Source organism: Sceloporus occidentalis, unplaced genomic scaffold, assembly GCF_023333645.1.
Source record: "Sceloporus occidentalis isolate IW3139 unplaced genomic scaffold, rSceOcc1.0.p SCAF_105, whole genome shotgun sequence".
Lineage (NCBI taxonomy): Eukaryota > Metazoa > Chordata > Lepidosauria > Squamata > Phrynosomatidae > Sceloporus > Sceloporus occidentalis.
Window position 1 is genome coordinate 3,323,292 of NW_028317085.1, and position 15,521 is coordinate 3,338,812.

A 15,521-nucleotide genomic window follows, 5' to 3' on the forward strand; every position below is an offset into this window, starting at 1 on the left:
ACCTTATACCTCTATGGCGTCTTTAACAAACAGATCTCTGATCTGAACTTCTGGTTATTAGCACTTAAGGGCAAGGGAAAACTAGTGGCACCACACATACCAAGTGTTTGGGAAAACACTAAATATAACAAAAAAAAGAATCCTAGTCACAGGCTTCTTATAAAACGTGAGCTACAGAACAAATAATTTAAGTGTACTGCAATCTGTTATTAACATATTTGTGTCTGATCACTAGAAACTAGCAGAACCATAGTAGAACATCAAATAATGTTTTGGGAGAACCTTGCAAAGTAAGTTGCCAATTGACCATATTTGGTTGATCTCCTCCAAAACAACCAAGAACATTATCATTTTGTATATAATTTCTAATAAATACACATAATTGGTGTAAAATATGGAAATTACAGAGGTTCCACAGTACATAACTACCTTTTGTACTGATTAGCATTTATTTTAATGGTAGTCCATAAATCAGGCAATATTAATTACAGTAATGCGTGTATATCCAACATACAGAAAAGTATCCTATTTTGTGCTTGGTGATCATAAATAAATGTAGTTATTGCTATAACAATGTATATTATTAATACTTAAAAATTCTGATTAATAAAAAAAAATGGTAGAAAATACTATACTTTTATTATTTTTTTTACCATAACATATGTTTTGGCTCCTTTATAAAAGTTATCATGACTGGGCTCTGTGAATAGGATGCCTACTTCGCATGTTAAATGCTTGTTTCTCCATAAGTTTGCTAAAAACACCATCTCTATTTTTTAGCAGTTCTTCGTGTTTTCCATTCTCGACAATCTGACCCTGGTCAAGGACGGCAACAGAATCGGCATTTTGGATGGTAGATAATCTATGAGCAATGATGAGGACCGTCCGCCCTTCCATTAGTCGATCTAATGCTTGCTGGACTAGGTATTCGTTTTCAGCATCCAGAGCACTATGGGTAAAAAAAATAAAGATGTACCAAGGTTTTCAAAACAAACACACCACTCAATTACAAAACAAAAGAAAAAAAAAAAGAATTGTAACGTAATGGCAAAATAATATTTTAAACTTATAAAGTAATATTTTAAATGTTACCTTGTTGCCTCATCCAGAAGTAGAATTTTGGGGTTCTAAAGAAAAGAAATGCAGGATTACATAATTATTCTATGAAACAGAAGAAGCGCTTCTCATTGAAACATTTAACACACCTATTGGCCTCTTAATGAGAGATATGCGATGAGAGACATTTACAAATCAGCATTGATTTTTGTGATGCATATAAGTATTTATGCTTTATTTATATTATTTGTGCTCAAGCCGCAAGGGAAGGATCACAGATGAATTTAGTGCTATAGACAACAACTCGCAGTCGTGCTCTTCATTTTACTTATTGTGCTCTATAGTCTGTGGCTCAAAGACTTAATGACATACGTTTGAAATGAACGACCCAGAGGAGATTTGAACACCTTAGTTCTTTGATGTTACTAGGTATTACAAGGCCGCCATTAGAAATCTTGGGGCCCAATACAAACCTCAAGATAGCGACCCACTGAGTGGCCTCATCCTGTACTCCTCCTGCCTCCCTTCCACATGCTCCTCCTACTGCCCCAGTCAGTGAATATAGGCCATCTGGGCCCTAACATCTGTAAGGGCCCAGACATGTGCCTAACCTATCACTTAGCAGGCATTCACTATGGTGGTGACTCTTACGGTCATATAATAGAACAAAAACCTGTTGAACAGTACATATAGTTTATAGCTATTATGAAACAGAAGCTTGATTAAAGTTTTGTTGGCAATTGTCCTTGTGCAAGTGTCTGAAACTATCTTACCTTAAGCAATGCCCGTGCAATAGCAATTCTTTGTTTCTGGCCACCTTCAATTATTACAAGGAAAAAAAAAACAAAGAAAAAAAAAACCATAAAGACATGTGCCAAATAAAAGTAGTGAAACAATATAACATTTTCTGGTTAATAAAAAATGTATCTTGACAATGTCAGAGAAGTGTTCATGAATCTACCATACGCAAAACATTGAACAGGCACGGAGACCATGGCAGGACACCACAGAGGAAGCCGCTGCTCTCCAAAAAACATTGCTGTGTGCCTGAAGTTTGCCAAAGAGCATCTTGACACTCCACAATGCTACCCGGAAAATGTTTTGCAGACTGATGAAACTAAGGTTGAATTGTTCAGGAAAAACTTGCAACTCTACATATGGTCTAAAAATGGCACCTCGTGCCAACATAAAAATATAATCCAAACAGTGAAGTATGGCAGAGGGAGCATCATTTTTTGGGGCTGCTTTGCTGCATAGCTTGCCATCATCGGAGGGTTAATGGATTCCTAAGTTTATCAAGGTGTCATACAGTATAAGGTAAGGGTGGCACTCCGTCAGTTGGGCGATGCAGCATGACAATGACCTTAACATCAAAGTAAATCTACTACAGAATGGCTTAAAAAAGCCTTTTAGAGTGGCCCAGTCAGAGCCCAGACCAAAACTCATTAGAAATGCTGTGGAATGACAGTGCACACCAGACATCTTAAGAATATGGCTGTGCTTAAGCAGTTCTTTAAGGAGGAATGCAAGTTGTGTAGGTCTGATCTGCATCTTCTAGAAGAGCTTGTGTTAGGATATTGCTGCCAAATGAGGGTTGGACCAGTTATTAAACCCTAGCGTCCACTTTTTCCACCAGCATTGTGACTGTTTAATGGGCGTGTTCAATAAAGACATGAAAGATCATCATCGTTTATGTATTATATAAAAAAAAAACCTTACCAGAAAGCAGTACTCCTTTTTCACCCACAATAGTGTTGAATCCTTTGGGAAAGCCTTCAATGAAACCCAGGGCATTGGCAATGTCAGCAACCTTGCGTACTTCCTCTTCTGTCACTGTTAAGGGATCGTCTGCTCCGTAAGCAATGTTTTCAAAGATAGAACAAGAGAACAGCACAGGTTCCTGGCACGAAAAAAACCAATATTGCTTGTATTTGGAAAAACTGATATAAAACAGGCATGTATTCAAAAATGTCAATCCTTTTATCATAATTTTCAGCGAATGTAAAGTTTCTCAAGACTCCTATTATTATCATCCTTTTCTAAATTTAGTGTGAATTAGCTCAATTGATTTCCCTTCATGTGACGCACATCAACAAAAAAAAAAAAATTACTCTACCTGGCTTACGGTTCCAATCTTAGATCTGAGCCACAAGGGATTTAACTCCCGTACATCATGGCCATCAATATAAATGGATCCTTCAAAAAAAAATAAAAAAAAAAAAAATAGAAATGACAAATGTAAATTTGGTTAAGAATATATCTCTTACTGATAATTTATTACTTCATTACTTTGGCCAACATTTAAATATTTTGTCTGTTACAAAATGTTTATTAATTTAAATGAAACGCTAACAATTTATAGAAATGTATACACCCATAGAAGGAGACAATACTATTTTATTGTATTTTGTGTCACTATATGGATTGTACTTGACTAGATTGGGACTTTCATGGACTAACGTAACCATCTAAATGTTAAAATAAAAACATCAAATTAAGTGGAGCACTTAGTATGCTTCTTATTAAGACAAGTGAGAAATACTCAGGCATTTAAATAACTGTAGACTCACTTTTGGATCCTAGATATCTAAATTTATCAGCAGTAGTTTATATGTGGAAAGTCTGTTATATATCCCCATCTCTGTATAAAACTATGGTGTGCACATGCAAAAGACTACATAGAAAACATGAAAATAATGCCCATGGTTAATTATGGGATTGAGGACCAAAACAAAACATGTACCAGAGTCAGGATCATACAGCCTTAGTAGCAGCGACACCAGAGTTGATTTCCCAGATCCACTTGGGCCAACTACTGCCATCACTGACCCCGACGGGATGGACAGATTGAGGCCAGAGAAAATGGAAACATCAGGACGGCTTGGATACATGAAGCTCACATCTCGAAACTGCAGAGAGCCCTTGAACACATCAGGATTCAATACCAAACCCTCTTAAATAGAAAAACAATTAACAAATGATTAATGCCAAACTTTCTTAAAAGGAGAATAAAAAAAAAAAAGGAGTATACAGATGTCATATGCCGGCAAGTCCCTGTGAATGAGACACCTGCCAGAAGCAATGGGCTACGAGTCATTAAAGATTCCTAAACCGTAAACTTAATAATGCACTTAAATGCAATAACCTCAAAATACTAAACTAGTTAATGAAAAGGGTAAAGTATTGCTGTTACTACAGAAGATAAAAGACCATTGGTCATATCTTTACATTGGGAGACACATCGATTGACTTATGAAAGAAACATGTGGCCACATACTTCCATGTTATCATACGATGCAGATGTATGGCCTTGCGAGAGAAAAGGGCATAAAAAGATTAAATACGATGTCGATGGCCCAAGCAGATATGATTGTAGTTATCAGTTGCTAGATCATGTAACATTGTCTCTTTATTAAAATTAGAGATCATGGTGAAAAAAAAATGAAAATAAATTAAACAATGAGATATACAATGCTTACCGTTGAAAGGCATACAGGGTTTCCTATCAAGAAGTTCCCAAAGGCGTCCACCAGCACCAAAGCCCTTCATTAATTCCGAGTAGAATGAGCTGAGACCTTAAAATATACGACAGCATGGTCTGTATATGCATCACACTACCTGGATCATTGATGACCTTATGTTAAACGGTGTACATGTATTTTTCTTTTTGTATTACTAACAGATTCAAAGGGTTAAGTGGCAGGTTTGAATTATAGGAGCATAACTATGAATCTGCAATAACCCGTGTAAATATCAGCAGCTGACCATAATCCATCTGCAGCTCATTAAGCATCAGGAAATATCCACCTTATCACTGAGATTGTTTGCAGCCTTCTTATACATATTTTATCTTAAAATACGTATCTTAATCTTTGTTTTTCTTTTTGTATAATTAAATCTGAATAAAATGAACAAAAAAAAAACTTAAATAGATAGGCCGGTGCGCCCTGCTACATGTGCTTGAGGCATGCATCAAAGTCACCAATCTAACTGGTGGCACCAACCACAAGAAAGCAACAGTTACCTCCAATGCTTATGCCAACCCAAAAGGCATACATCAGAAAGGATGAGAGCTCCCCGACGGTCATGTGTGCAGCTCCTGCCAAGATTCCACCTTTATAAAGAACGGCCAGTACAATCAAGTTCCCAGATAAGCCACTCTGTAAGACAAAAACAAACATCAGAGTTCCTAAAGGGACGCTTTTATGTTCATATTAGATGGTTATAAACTATCATCACTTTAAAATCTATTTGTCTCTATGACGCTCTCATTTTAAACAGGTTAAGCGTGAACTTTAGTGTAGCTTTTTTTGGGGGGGGGGGATTGCGTCAATTTACAATGCATTTCTACAGAGACATTTAGAACCAGACCATGGCTTTCTTGACATAGCTTAAGTGCTAGATGTAGTAAAAACGTAACATACGCTGTCTTAAGAATAGCATCAAAATCAGCACAGGTGGATCCATGAGAGTCAGACCTGTGCTCATGGCCCTAAGTGAGGGACAGCACTGAGAACCTCAGGCCAATAGAAAATCACTGCTAATAGCCTAAGAAATTGGGAATGCCCTCTTGCACAACGAGCTTTTAGGTAAGAAAATTGGGTTTTTATGTAAAAGAGCACAGGGGATTTGCAATTCTTGGGTGTTCTAGGTAAATTAGTATAGCTGACGTGGGGCCAAGGTCTCATGAATGGAATCCACTTGAGACATCCCCAATTCACTGCATTTAAAAAAAAAAAATCATTCTTGCATTTGTTATGTTTCTCTTAGCAGAAACCAGATGGCAAGTGTGTTAAATGAGTGCTTAACAATCACTACTCACAATTCCAAAGAACCCTGCACGAGCAAGAGCTTCTTTGTTTGCCAAACTGAGCACGTAGTCCACTTTACTGTTGTATTTTGTCATTTCAAGCATCTCCTTCCCAAAGGCTCGGACCGTTCTAACGTTACCGATGCGCTCTTCAGCTAACTAAGGGAGAAAGACAAGGAAGTAATCATTTAGTTAATTAGCTTTTTCTGTTGTATAAGTGTTCGAAACAGCGAATCATTACAACTGGCCTTCAAAACCAACGCTACAATAGAATTGCAGAGCCCAACCCAACATATAACAATATTGACCTATGGCCTATTTTTATCACCAACACATTACATTTATTAATATCATTTCTTTAAAGCATCCTTTCATGTAATGTTGTATTCTCCCAACCCTCACCGTCCAGATCACCGTCCATTTCTCTGTACAATATTCACTGACTTAACATCTGCAGTTATTTAGTAGTAAAAAAGTGTATTCATCACTAGCCTTTTAGCATTGACCATCTGTTCTCGATCAATACTAAAACGGTTATTGGACTTTGTATTTCGAAAAACCTTAAAATTATATAAGCATAAACTGTCTAAATACCAGCAGGGTTGCTAAACGATGATGGCTTGCAGCTCATTAAGCATTAGTCAAGATTTGTTTAACTGCAGAGATTGTTTGCAGTCCTCTCGCACACAATAGACAATTACTGCCATAAATGATGATTGTAATGTTTTACTGTTCATGGGGGAAAAAAATCAAACACTATATTTTGTTAAGAATTTAATTTGAGTGAAGCATTATTATTTCAAGTAATGTTCCATTTCATAGCACTCTAAATTGTACCTTATTTCATGGTACATCTATCACTCAACTGTGTCTCCACACATTTCCCCACTGTGCGTCAGTGAAACAGTCTACAGATAGACCCTACTAAGAACAAATCTTAAAAATATTCTTTAAAAATCCTTAACATGAGTAATGATGCACCAACTACATTTATTTGTATGAAAAATGGTTATCTCATCCACTTCTAGATTTCTTATTAGTTGTATAGATTTTAAAAAGAAATTATAGAATCAATGCAAATAAAACACACACCTGAGTTGTTTCTGCAAGTGAATCCTGAGTCTGTCTAGAAAGTTTTCGAAGGTATCTTCCATACACTACAGCTACAATGGCAAGTGGAGGCACAATGCTCAAAACGAATGCTGCGAGTTGAGGCGAGACAAAAAACTATGGGAAAAGAACACAAAAACAAAACAGATTTTAACACAATTTAGAAAAAAACAGCGTTCTTTGTGATATGCTACAGGTTATATCTCAACATGAAGTTACCATCATCCCCACTCCAACAGAGGCCTGAGCCACAGCTCGAAGACCATCAGATAGGTTCTCCGTGACAGATCGGCCAAGAAGAGCACTGTCCGAAGACAAACGGTTTATGAGCTCTCCCGTCCGTGTCTTATCAAAGAATCCGACCTCCTGTTTCAGGACCGAGGCAAACAGGGATGACCGAAGCTTCCGTACAATACGCTGTCCTGAGAAAGACAAACGCGATTAATCTTTAGTTGGAAAACGACACCAGTGTATTGGCAAATGGCATGAGTTCTGGACTTTTAAGCGTTCATATTGTTTTTGGTTTAGGCATAGCATAGCTGAATGAAAAAAAGGTCAACAGCAAGTTTTGTTCTTGAACTAATCCACACACAAATCTGCTGTTCTGTACGCAGAGGTAGACCTGTGACTTTTCATGTCTTGGTTAGTAGCTATGTATTCTGGCATGTAATACAAAATCACAATGTTATCAGGTTTGTTAAGACTATTTAAATTAAAAATCTAAAAAAATGATTCACAAAATGCTTTCACATAAATACAAATCTCACAGTGGAAAAAAAAGTCTAAAAGTTCTAAATCACGGGTATTGCGCTGAACATAAAAATTTGATATCATTACCAAACAGTATAATAAAAATGAAAAAGAAAGGGGGGAAAAAGGAAGATACAATTTTGCGCAAAAATGGAAGTGGTTTTGCAGTGCTGTCTGTTTTCTTGCAAATTGCATCAATTACAAAAGCCATTCATTACAAAACATTCTCTATTAATTGAAATCCCCACCCGTTACGCTATTTCCCTTTCCAACAGAACATTCTGTCTTAAAGGCACACTCCAGTCATCATACACATTGAGGCATATGATAGCTGAGAGGTCCCTTTAAATAACTGCAATGACCCTGTTGCAAATACATAGTGGAATTCTGCTGAATACACCATATGCTTTTGCCCCTTTACCCACCTCTATCTACCGTATTTGCTCGAATATAAGACAATGTTTTTCAGAACAAATACTCTGAAAAGTACCCCTCGTCTTATATTCGAGGACGATCCCCCGCAGCACTGCAGGGTACCTGGATCGTCCTCTCCGGCAGCCGGTGAATGACTGCACTATGCGCGCAGACAATTTCCACTTCCGCCCGGCACTTCTATGATGGAGCACATGACCATCCGGGGGGGGGGGTTGTCTACGTGCATCGCGCAGACGTCCACTGGTTACCCTACTAGACACCAGGGAGTCTGAAGCACAGGGGACAAGTCTTGGGATGCACTGGTAAGTCTGAGGGGCAGAGTTGCATATAGGGTTTATAAGGCATATCTTGGGGCAGAGTGGCATATCAGGGAGGCAGAGTGGCATATAGAAGGTAATAAGGCACATTAGCAGGCAGAGTGGCATATAAGGCATCTCTGTGGACAGAGTGGCATATAAGGGGGTATTAGGCATATGTAGGTGGCAAAGTGGTATATAGGGGTTTCAAGGCATATCTGGGGGCAGAGTGGCAAGCCTGGGGGCAGATGTACATAACTGAGGGGTAGGTTGCCAGATATATGGGGCTCTATTCAATTCGGAGGAATCGTGGAACACATTTTTACATTTGCTTATATTTTAAAAAGTAAAGTCATATTAAAGTACCAAGTAAATGTACTTAGTTGCAAAATTGTCTTGAAAGGACTTAAGTGAGACCTTGGTTTTTTGCCCCCACTGCAAGTAACACTTTCAAAAGAAAAAATATATTAGACCTTTACTTCATACCTGAGATCTGCATGAGGTATACACGAGTAGCATTGGCAGCAGCTCCACACAAGAAGACACCACTCAACAAGGCACAGATAGATGTGAGGCTGGATGTAATATCTTCGGTTGGGTTTGAGTATATGACATCAATAACTTTACCCAGAAAAAATGGTGCAGACATAGTGATAACGCTGGACACCGTGAGAAACCCTATGGCAGCTGGAAACAAAATAGACACTCTTAAGTATGGTAGAGCAAATCATCCAAAGAATAAATGATGCCGTATCCAAATACATTGCTTATATAACGGGAGGATGGTATATTGGTTACCGAGTTTTGGAGAAAATACAAAATAATAAATTGTGTGTGCTCTTGATGTAATATCGCCTAAAGGCCTGACAAGTCCTCATTTACGTGGACTGTGCAGCAGTCCTAGTAAAGTTAAGGCAATTGCTGGCTGAACCCAGAAGCTTACAAAAGGACTCTGCCCCGAACTTGACAGGAAAGATTGTTTTGAGTCCACCTGAGCTCAGGTTCACGCATATCCAACGTTTCTGTCGATTGTTTCCTCAAGCCACCATGTTTTGTGGTGGACTTCCTAGGATATGCTTTGTGTCTGCCGTGTCTACTCATAAGGTAAGATGACTGTGTATTGATGGGCTGATATTACCTGTATGTTGCCAAGGATACAGGCAGGAAATTGACAGAAACAATTACCCTCAACTGCTTTATTAAGCTGGGCCTTTGTCCAAAAGCTCCAAGGTATCCAGACTACAGAGTGCTTGGAGACCAGCGCTGCTACAGAGAGGACTGAATTATTTTGTCACTATATACACACATTTAGTGCGCCCATGTTTAGCCGAAAATAAGTTTTATGGCTGTTTTTTTCTTTTCTTTTCAAAGCCATTATACATATCCATAAACATTAATTATCTACCAATTTAGCATGGCCCCTCTGAAAATCAGGCTTACCTATTTGGTGTCCTTGCATATTATTTTTCCTTCATTGTTTGTGAAAAAGCAGCCATTTCAAGATAAACCTCCCTACTGAGCAATATAAAAAATCTTATTCCACTAATCCACCACTTTTCCACATGATTTTTAAATCCAAGTCTAGGGGCACCACGACATCAGGCAGACCTTTACTAGGACACTACAGACGTAAAACGCAATTATTTGGAATCAAAGCAATAGAAAGACGCAGGATGCATTTTGATGTAATGCGCCTCACTTGTCATGTTTTACAAATGGTATGATTTACAAGAACAAAAAAAATGTATCCAGACAATAGCGTACAGCTCTTCCACATGCAAGTACATACTCTGGTGGCACATAAATCAGCTAGCCTCGGATAACCATTCCCAGAAAAAAGATATGTGCTTCATCTGACAGCAATGTTTTTTCCTCCATTACTGTACGCATCACAAGTACTCAAAAATGTATTTTCTGTTAATTGCTTCCCATTACATCTTCTAGGGACAAAAAATAAAACATTTTGCGAGCAGTAACGTTTAAATGCTTTCAATGATAAAGCTTCTTCACATTTGTTAAATATGTACCTAAAATTATTTTATTTTATAAACATACATCTCACCTACTGCAAGGTATTATTTAAGTACTTTTCAGCAGCATGTGAAAATGATATGTGCTGGGGAAAATATTTGGCCAACGTGGTCACCTGAATGTAGAAGAGATACCTGTACGGGTGGCATGGTGTGTCCACAGGGACACGATGAGGGGTTTCTCATCTCGCATTTCTCACCACCTTAATACCCTGAATACGGCTTATTTAGAGGTATTAGAAGAACCTCAGGACACAGTTTTCAAAACCAACCTCAATGATTTTGGGAAGCAAAAATTCATAACATGGTTTGTTTTTCCAAATGTTTTCTATTTGTGGGTCTGTTCACAATCACCTTGTAATATTAGCAGCTATATCATTAATTAGGATAATATTTGAATTGAACCTAATGATCTTTTTTCACTGTTCATATATTATAGTTTTGCAATACACCGCATAATGGCAAGCGCCAAGAATTCTCACAACACTAATGCAACAGTTCTAAACCACTGTGTCCTTACCAGCTGGCTAGACTAAAACATTGTTGACTTTCAGCCTGATCATGCAGGGTTGAACGTCTGTTAGAGAGTGAAGTTGAATGACATTACTGTTTAACCCTACATCCCAGTTTGGGATTAACGAGTGCACCATTTAAACGGTTTAAAATTGGGTAATCTGTTTTTTTTTTTTTCTTTCCTATAGACAAAGTCCCTGGGTTACATTGCTATATTGGCTGATCTGGGGGTCTCTTCAATGACAAAAGTTGTAGAAACATAAATTAAAACCCATGTTACCGACCACACAATTGCCGGAGTAATTGGATCTGTACACCTCAAACTCATTGATCTGCCCCATCATAATTACAACTGCGTCCCTTTATTGTAAACACATCTCACCGGTATTTGGCATTGATTTCAGTTCTGTAGAATACTATAGATGAACTGAACTCCACCAGTTAATTACAAGTTTCGGATTTCATTCCAAAATATATACCTGACAGTCTCCATCGTTCCGAATGAGCTAGCGCAAGCAGTCTTTTCATATCCTGGGAGGCCAGGTTTTGCTTGTTTGAACTGGGTACACCAGGTTCTTCAAGGTTCTTCTCTGTGAGTTTATTTTCTCCTGGGGTCCCGGTCTTAGATGTGGATGAAGTGCTGTAACACCTGAGGTTCCTGTTGCGCAGAATGGCACCAGCATCCCGGTGAAGAATGGCACTTGCAAAAAATTCCCAAGGGGCACCTGGTGAACGCCTCCCAAGCAGAAGAGATCCAGGTGCGGTGGGCTTGGAGGGCACTGAATGGTATTTTGAGGACTGTGTCCTCTGAGAAATGAAACACGAGACCCCTGTTCTCCATGCTGGGAAAGGGATCTTTTGCTGAGTTCTGAAGCCTTGGATAGTCCTGTATGAGCAGCATGCAGTGTGCACGGTCAGTCTATGCATGAGCAGCGGTTTGCCCCCTGAGGCACCTAGCATGTGTGTGAGCCACAGACTGGTGCTCAGCATGTCTTGTAGACCCCAATCACCGTCAATGAGAAAGGGCTAGTTTTAGTGTAAATACTACCTGATGCAAAGCACACAACTAGCCAAAAGTTCATTTAGCGTTCACAGCAACAAGAGCCGCCATAGGGCCAAAACGTAATACGATATAGAAGCTAGGAATAGTGCTCCCAGGGAAGCCCTCACAGATCTGAAGGTCAGGGGTATTAGGGTCACCTCGTGGTCGTCACTTCTTGACAGTAATCGTGGTAATGATGACTGTGCCGGCTTAGTACTGATTAACACCGGCTATACACCTCTCTCCCCCGATAGCCCACTGATACCGCCTAGTTGCCCTCTTCTGTGTGCTGCTGAAGACCTCTGATAAGCATGTACTCCTCCCCTCTTCGCTGGATGTGCGCTGCAATGTTTTGCAATGTCATGATGCCTATCATAAAAGACACGAGAGGTGGCCGCATGCACTTTTTTTCCTGTCTGGTTTCAGGTCGATCAGGTTCTCCCTTACCAGGACTCTTTCATTCTGCCACTACTTCCCTTTCCTACCCCTCCTCCTGCATACCCACATCACCCAACACGCCTATTTCCCTTTATGATGTGGGAGGAGCCAACCTTCTCTCCCAAAAGATTCAAACGCAGGTTGAAAGGCATGGAGGATCTGCGTCATAATAATCTCTTATATTATTTAATATATTATTTGCATTAAAAGTATCATTTATGTTGTTATTATTATTACAATTATTATTTATACAAAACAGTTCTCCGGTGTATTGAAGAGTATGCAGGGCTCTCTAGGAAAAAGATAATGTACATCCACCTATATAACTGTATTGCTACAACTATTTATGCTGCGGATTTAGGCAACCTCATTTGCTTATTCCTCCTTATGTAATCCCAGAAAGACTTGAAGTTGAGCTCAGGGGGCCATACCATGACTTCCAGGACTCCTTGAATGACGTTGGCCGTATGTTTGGGGTGGCTGTCATGCTGCAGAATAAATTTAGGGGGCAATCAGATGTCTTCCTGGTGTTATTACATGGTGGATAAGTATCTGCCTGTACTTCTCAGCTTTGAGGAGACCATTCATTCTGAGAAAATCCCCAACTTCGTTTGTAGACATGCAGCCCCAAGATGCAAGGAACACCCACCATGCTTCACTGTTGCCCCTAAACACTCATTCTTGTACTGTTCTCAAGGCCTTCAGTGAACAACCTGCCTTCTGCAATAAAAACATACATTTACATTTTGACTCCTCAGTCCAGAGCCCCTGCTGCCATTTTCTGCACCCTAGTTCCTGTGTTTTCGTGAATAGTTTAGTCACTCGGCCTTGCTTCCACTTTGTAGGTAGGGTTTTTTGGCCGCAAGTCGTCCATGAAGACCACTTTTTACTCCAGACAGTAGATGGGTCCCACAAAGTTGGAAGCATAGCATTGTCCAAAATGTCTTGGTATGCTGAAGGGGCCATACCAAGACATTGTAGATAATGCCATGCTTCCAACTTTGTGTGAACTGCTTGGGGAAGTCCCTTTTCTATTCCAGCATGACTGTGCCCCAGTGCACAAATCCTCTACTAGGTGAATAGGCACAAATTCCCTCAACATACTCCAAAAGAGGAGCCAAAGATCACTATGCGCATTGCCAAGGATTGGCTGGGGTGGTGTAAAGCACACCACCACTGGACTCTAGAGCAGTGGAAATGTGTTCTCTGGAGTGATGAATCATGCTTTAGAGGGCAGATAATGGTCTGGGGCTGTTTTTCAGGGTTTGGGCTGGACCCCTTAATTTTACTGTAGGGCAGATTGTTTTATGCGTCCAACTTTGTGGCACCAGTTTGGGGAAGGCCCTTTCCTGTTCCAACACGACTGTGCCCCTGTGCACAAAGCAAGGTCCATAAAGACATGGTTTGACAAGTTTGGTGTGGAGGAAATTGAGTGGTCTGCACAGAGCGCTGACGTTAAACCGACTGAAGACCTTTGTGGTGAATTGGAACTCTGATTGTGAACTGGCCTTCTCGTCCAACACAAATGCTCTTCTGACTGAATAGGCTCAAATCCCCTTAACATCTTGTGAAAAGCTTCCACAAAGTTTTGGAATGGGATGTCCAACAAGCTCATACAGGTGTGATGGCTAGGTGTCCAAATACTTTTGGTCATATATTATATAGTTATAGCGTACCTAGTTGGCAATAGTCACAAAGTTGTCAGCACAGTTGTTGGGTCCTTTCCTGGGAAAGAGCTCCAGACACCCGATATCTATACCGGGTAGCCTCTAGCTTAATGTTGCAGGGTCACGCAGTGACATGCAGCTCTGCCTAGTTTAGGCTCCACGTGTATATACAAAGCAAACAGGCCTTCTTGAATGACCAGATAAGACAGGGCTCTCCTCCTTGAAACAACTATACACTATAGATAACATATAGTTCAATGAACTGTCTTCCAAAAAGCTGACTTGCTTTTGGAGGAGGGTGATAAAGTACATGGTTTTTTTTTCTCAGCCACTTAAAAAACTCCTTAAAAGATCCAGTTTGATCTTTATCAGTGAATTTATCTTCAATGGAAATGCTGATAATGCCCTTTAATATAAAACACAGTACAAAAAGTTCTAAGAAAGCAATATACAGCTTTACATAACATTAGATTTTATATGCAGGTGTCAGGTTGCGCGCAATGGGAGAAAATTATAAAAAATAAATTCTAGTGCACAGTTTGAAAAGAGTTTTTACCACCATGGCAACATTCCTGCCGGCAGATCATTCCGTTTGTCTACTTTTCTAACTTTACACTGCTATCCCTTTTTTTCTTAATAATCCATGATATTTTTGTCTGTCCTGTTTTCGTACAGTGCTCCCAATTCTGGAACTAGAGATCTGCGGATTCCTTGCGTGGGACAGTCCTGATGTTGTCATCCTATAGCGCTGTCTTGCAGAGCTCTCCCTCTGTCCCACTTTTCGAGACAGAGCTATAGGTTGGCAGGAGTGGGGGCGTCAGTGAATGCACAGAATTGTGCGCATGCACAGTAGTGCTGCCAGTTTGAGTGACATTCTACCTCCCAAGTGCCACCCCCCCCAGCATCTTAATTCGGGTAGAAGTTGGGAGGTATGTGTGTGTGGTGTCACCTATAGCTGTCTGGTTGCACACATTAATGTTTTTGACTGGTATTCTTGGACAAACGTACTAGTTCTATAGGTATGAATAAATGCTATTAATACTGTATAATGATGACCTCTGATGTATATGTGTGTGTTCTTATATATATATATATGTATATATATATATATATCAGAGGTCATCATTATACAGAATTAATGCATTGGAAGTACTCACCACTCACACCTATAGAAGTATGGCAAATGAAATTATGAAAAGTATAAGTAGCTGTCTGTGCGTCTTGGATTTAATATAACATGATATTGACATACCCTGTCCAACAACTGTAAAAAAACACATGCTACAAATATGACCATAAAGCTTCAGTAGTGTTGGAATAACGCATCTCTAAATAATGGTATAAATGCCTCGTGTTAATCTGTTTTAAACAGCT

The 15,521-nt window shown here is 39.5% G+C and overlaps 1 protein-coding gene across 1 annotated transcript; it reads right to left on the reverse strand.

The window, feature by feature from the left end:
• Positions 1-687: 687 nt before the first annotated feature.
• On the reverse strand, positions 688-11,927 carry LOC149283416 (ATP-binding cassette sub-family B member 10, mitochondrial-like). Its single transcript, XM_089497635.1, has 13 exons — positions 11,480-11,927; positions 8,944-9,144; positions 7,196-7,398; positions 6,959-7,093; positions 5,879-6,025; positions 5,081-5,216; positions 4,536-4,631; positions 3,800-4,009; positions 3,173-3,252; positions 2,776-2,956; positions 1,830-1,873; positions 1,093-1,127; positions 688-949 (listed from the first exon to the last, which is right to left on the reverse strand). Exons 1-13 carry the CDS (start codon positions 11,925-11,927, stop codon positions 688-690), a joined length of 2,178 nt encoding a protein of 725 aa, XP_089353761.1.
• Between the last annotated feature and the right edge of the window lie 3,594 nt (positions 11,928-15,521).

What these genes read in the sequence shown, in the direction of transcription:
- LOC149283416 (XM_089497635.1), bottom strand. Translation starts at nt 11,927, where the DNA reads ATGCATAGACTGACCGTGCACACTGCATGCTGCTCATACAGGACTATC. An exon ending in CTGTTGGAGTGGGGATGATG is followed by an intron (nt 7,094 to 7,195) that starts GTAACTTCATGT and finishes CTTTTCCCATAG; the next exon opens with TTTTTTGTCTCGCCTCAACT. An exon ending in TTGCACGGGCATTGCTTAAG is followed by an intron (nt 1,128 to 1,829) that starts GTAAGATAGTTT and finishes TCTTTTCTTTAG; the next exon opens with AACCCCAAAATTCTACTTCT.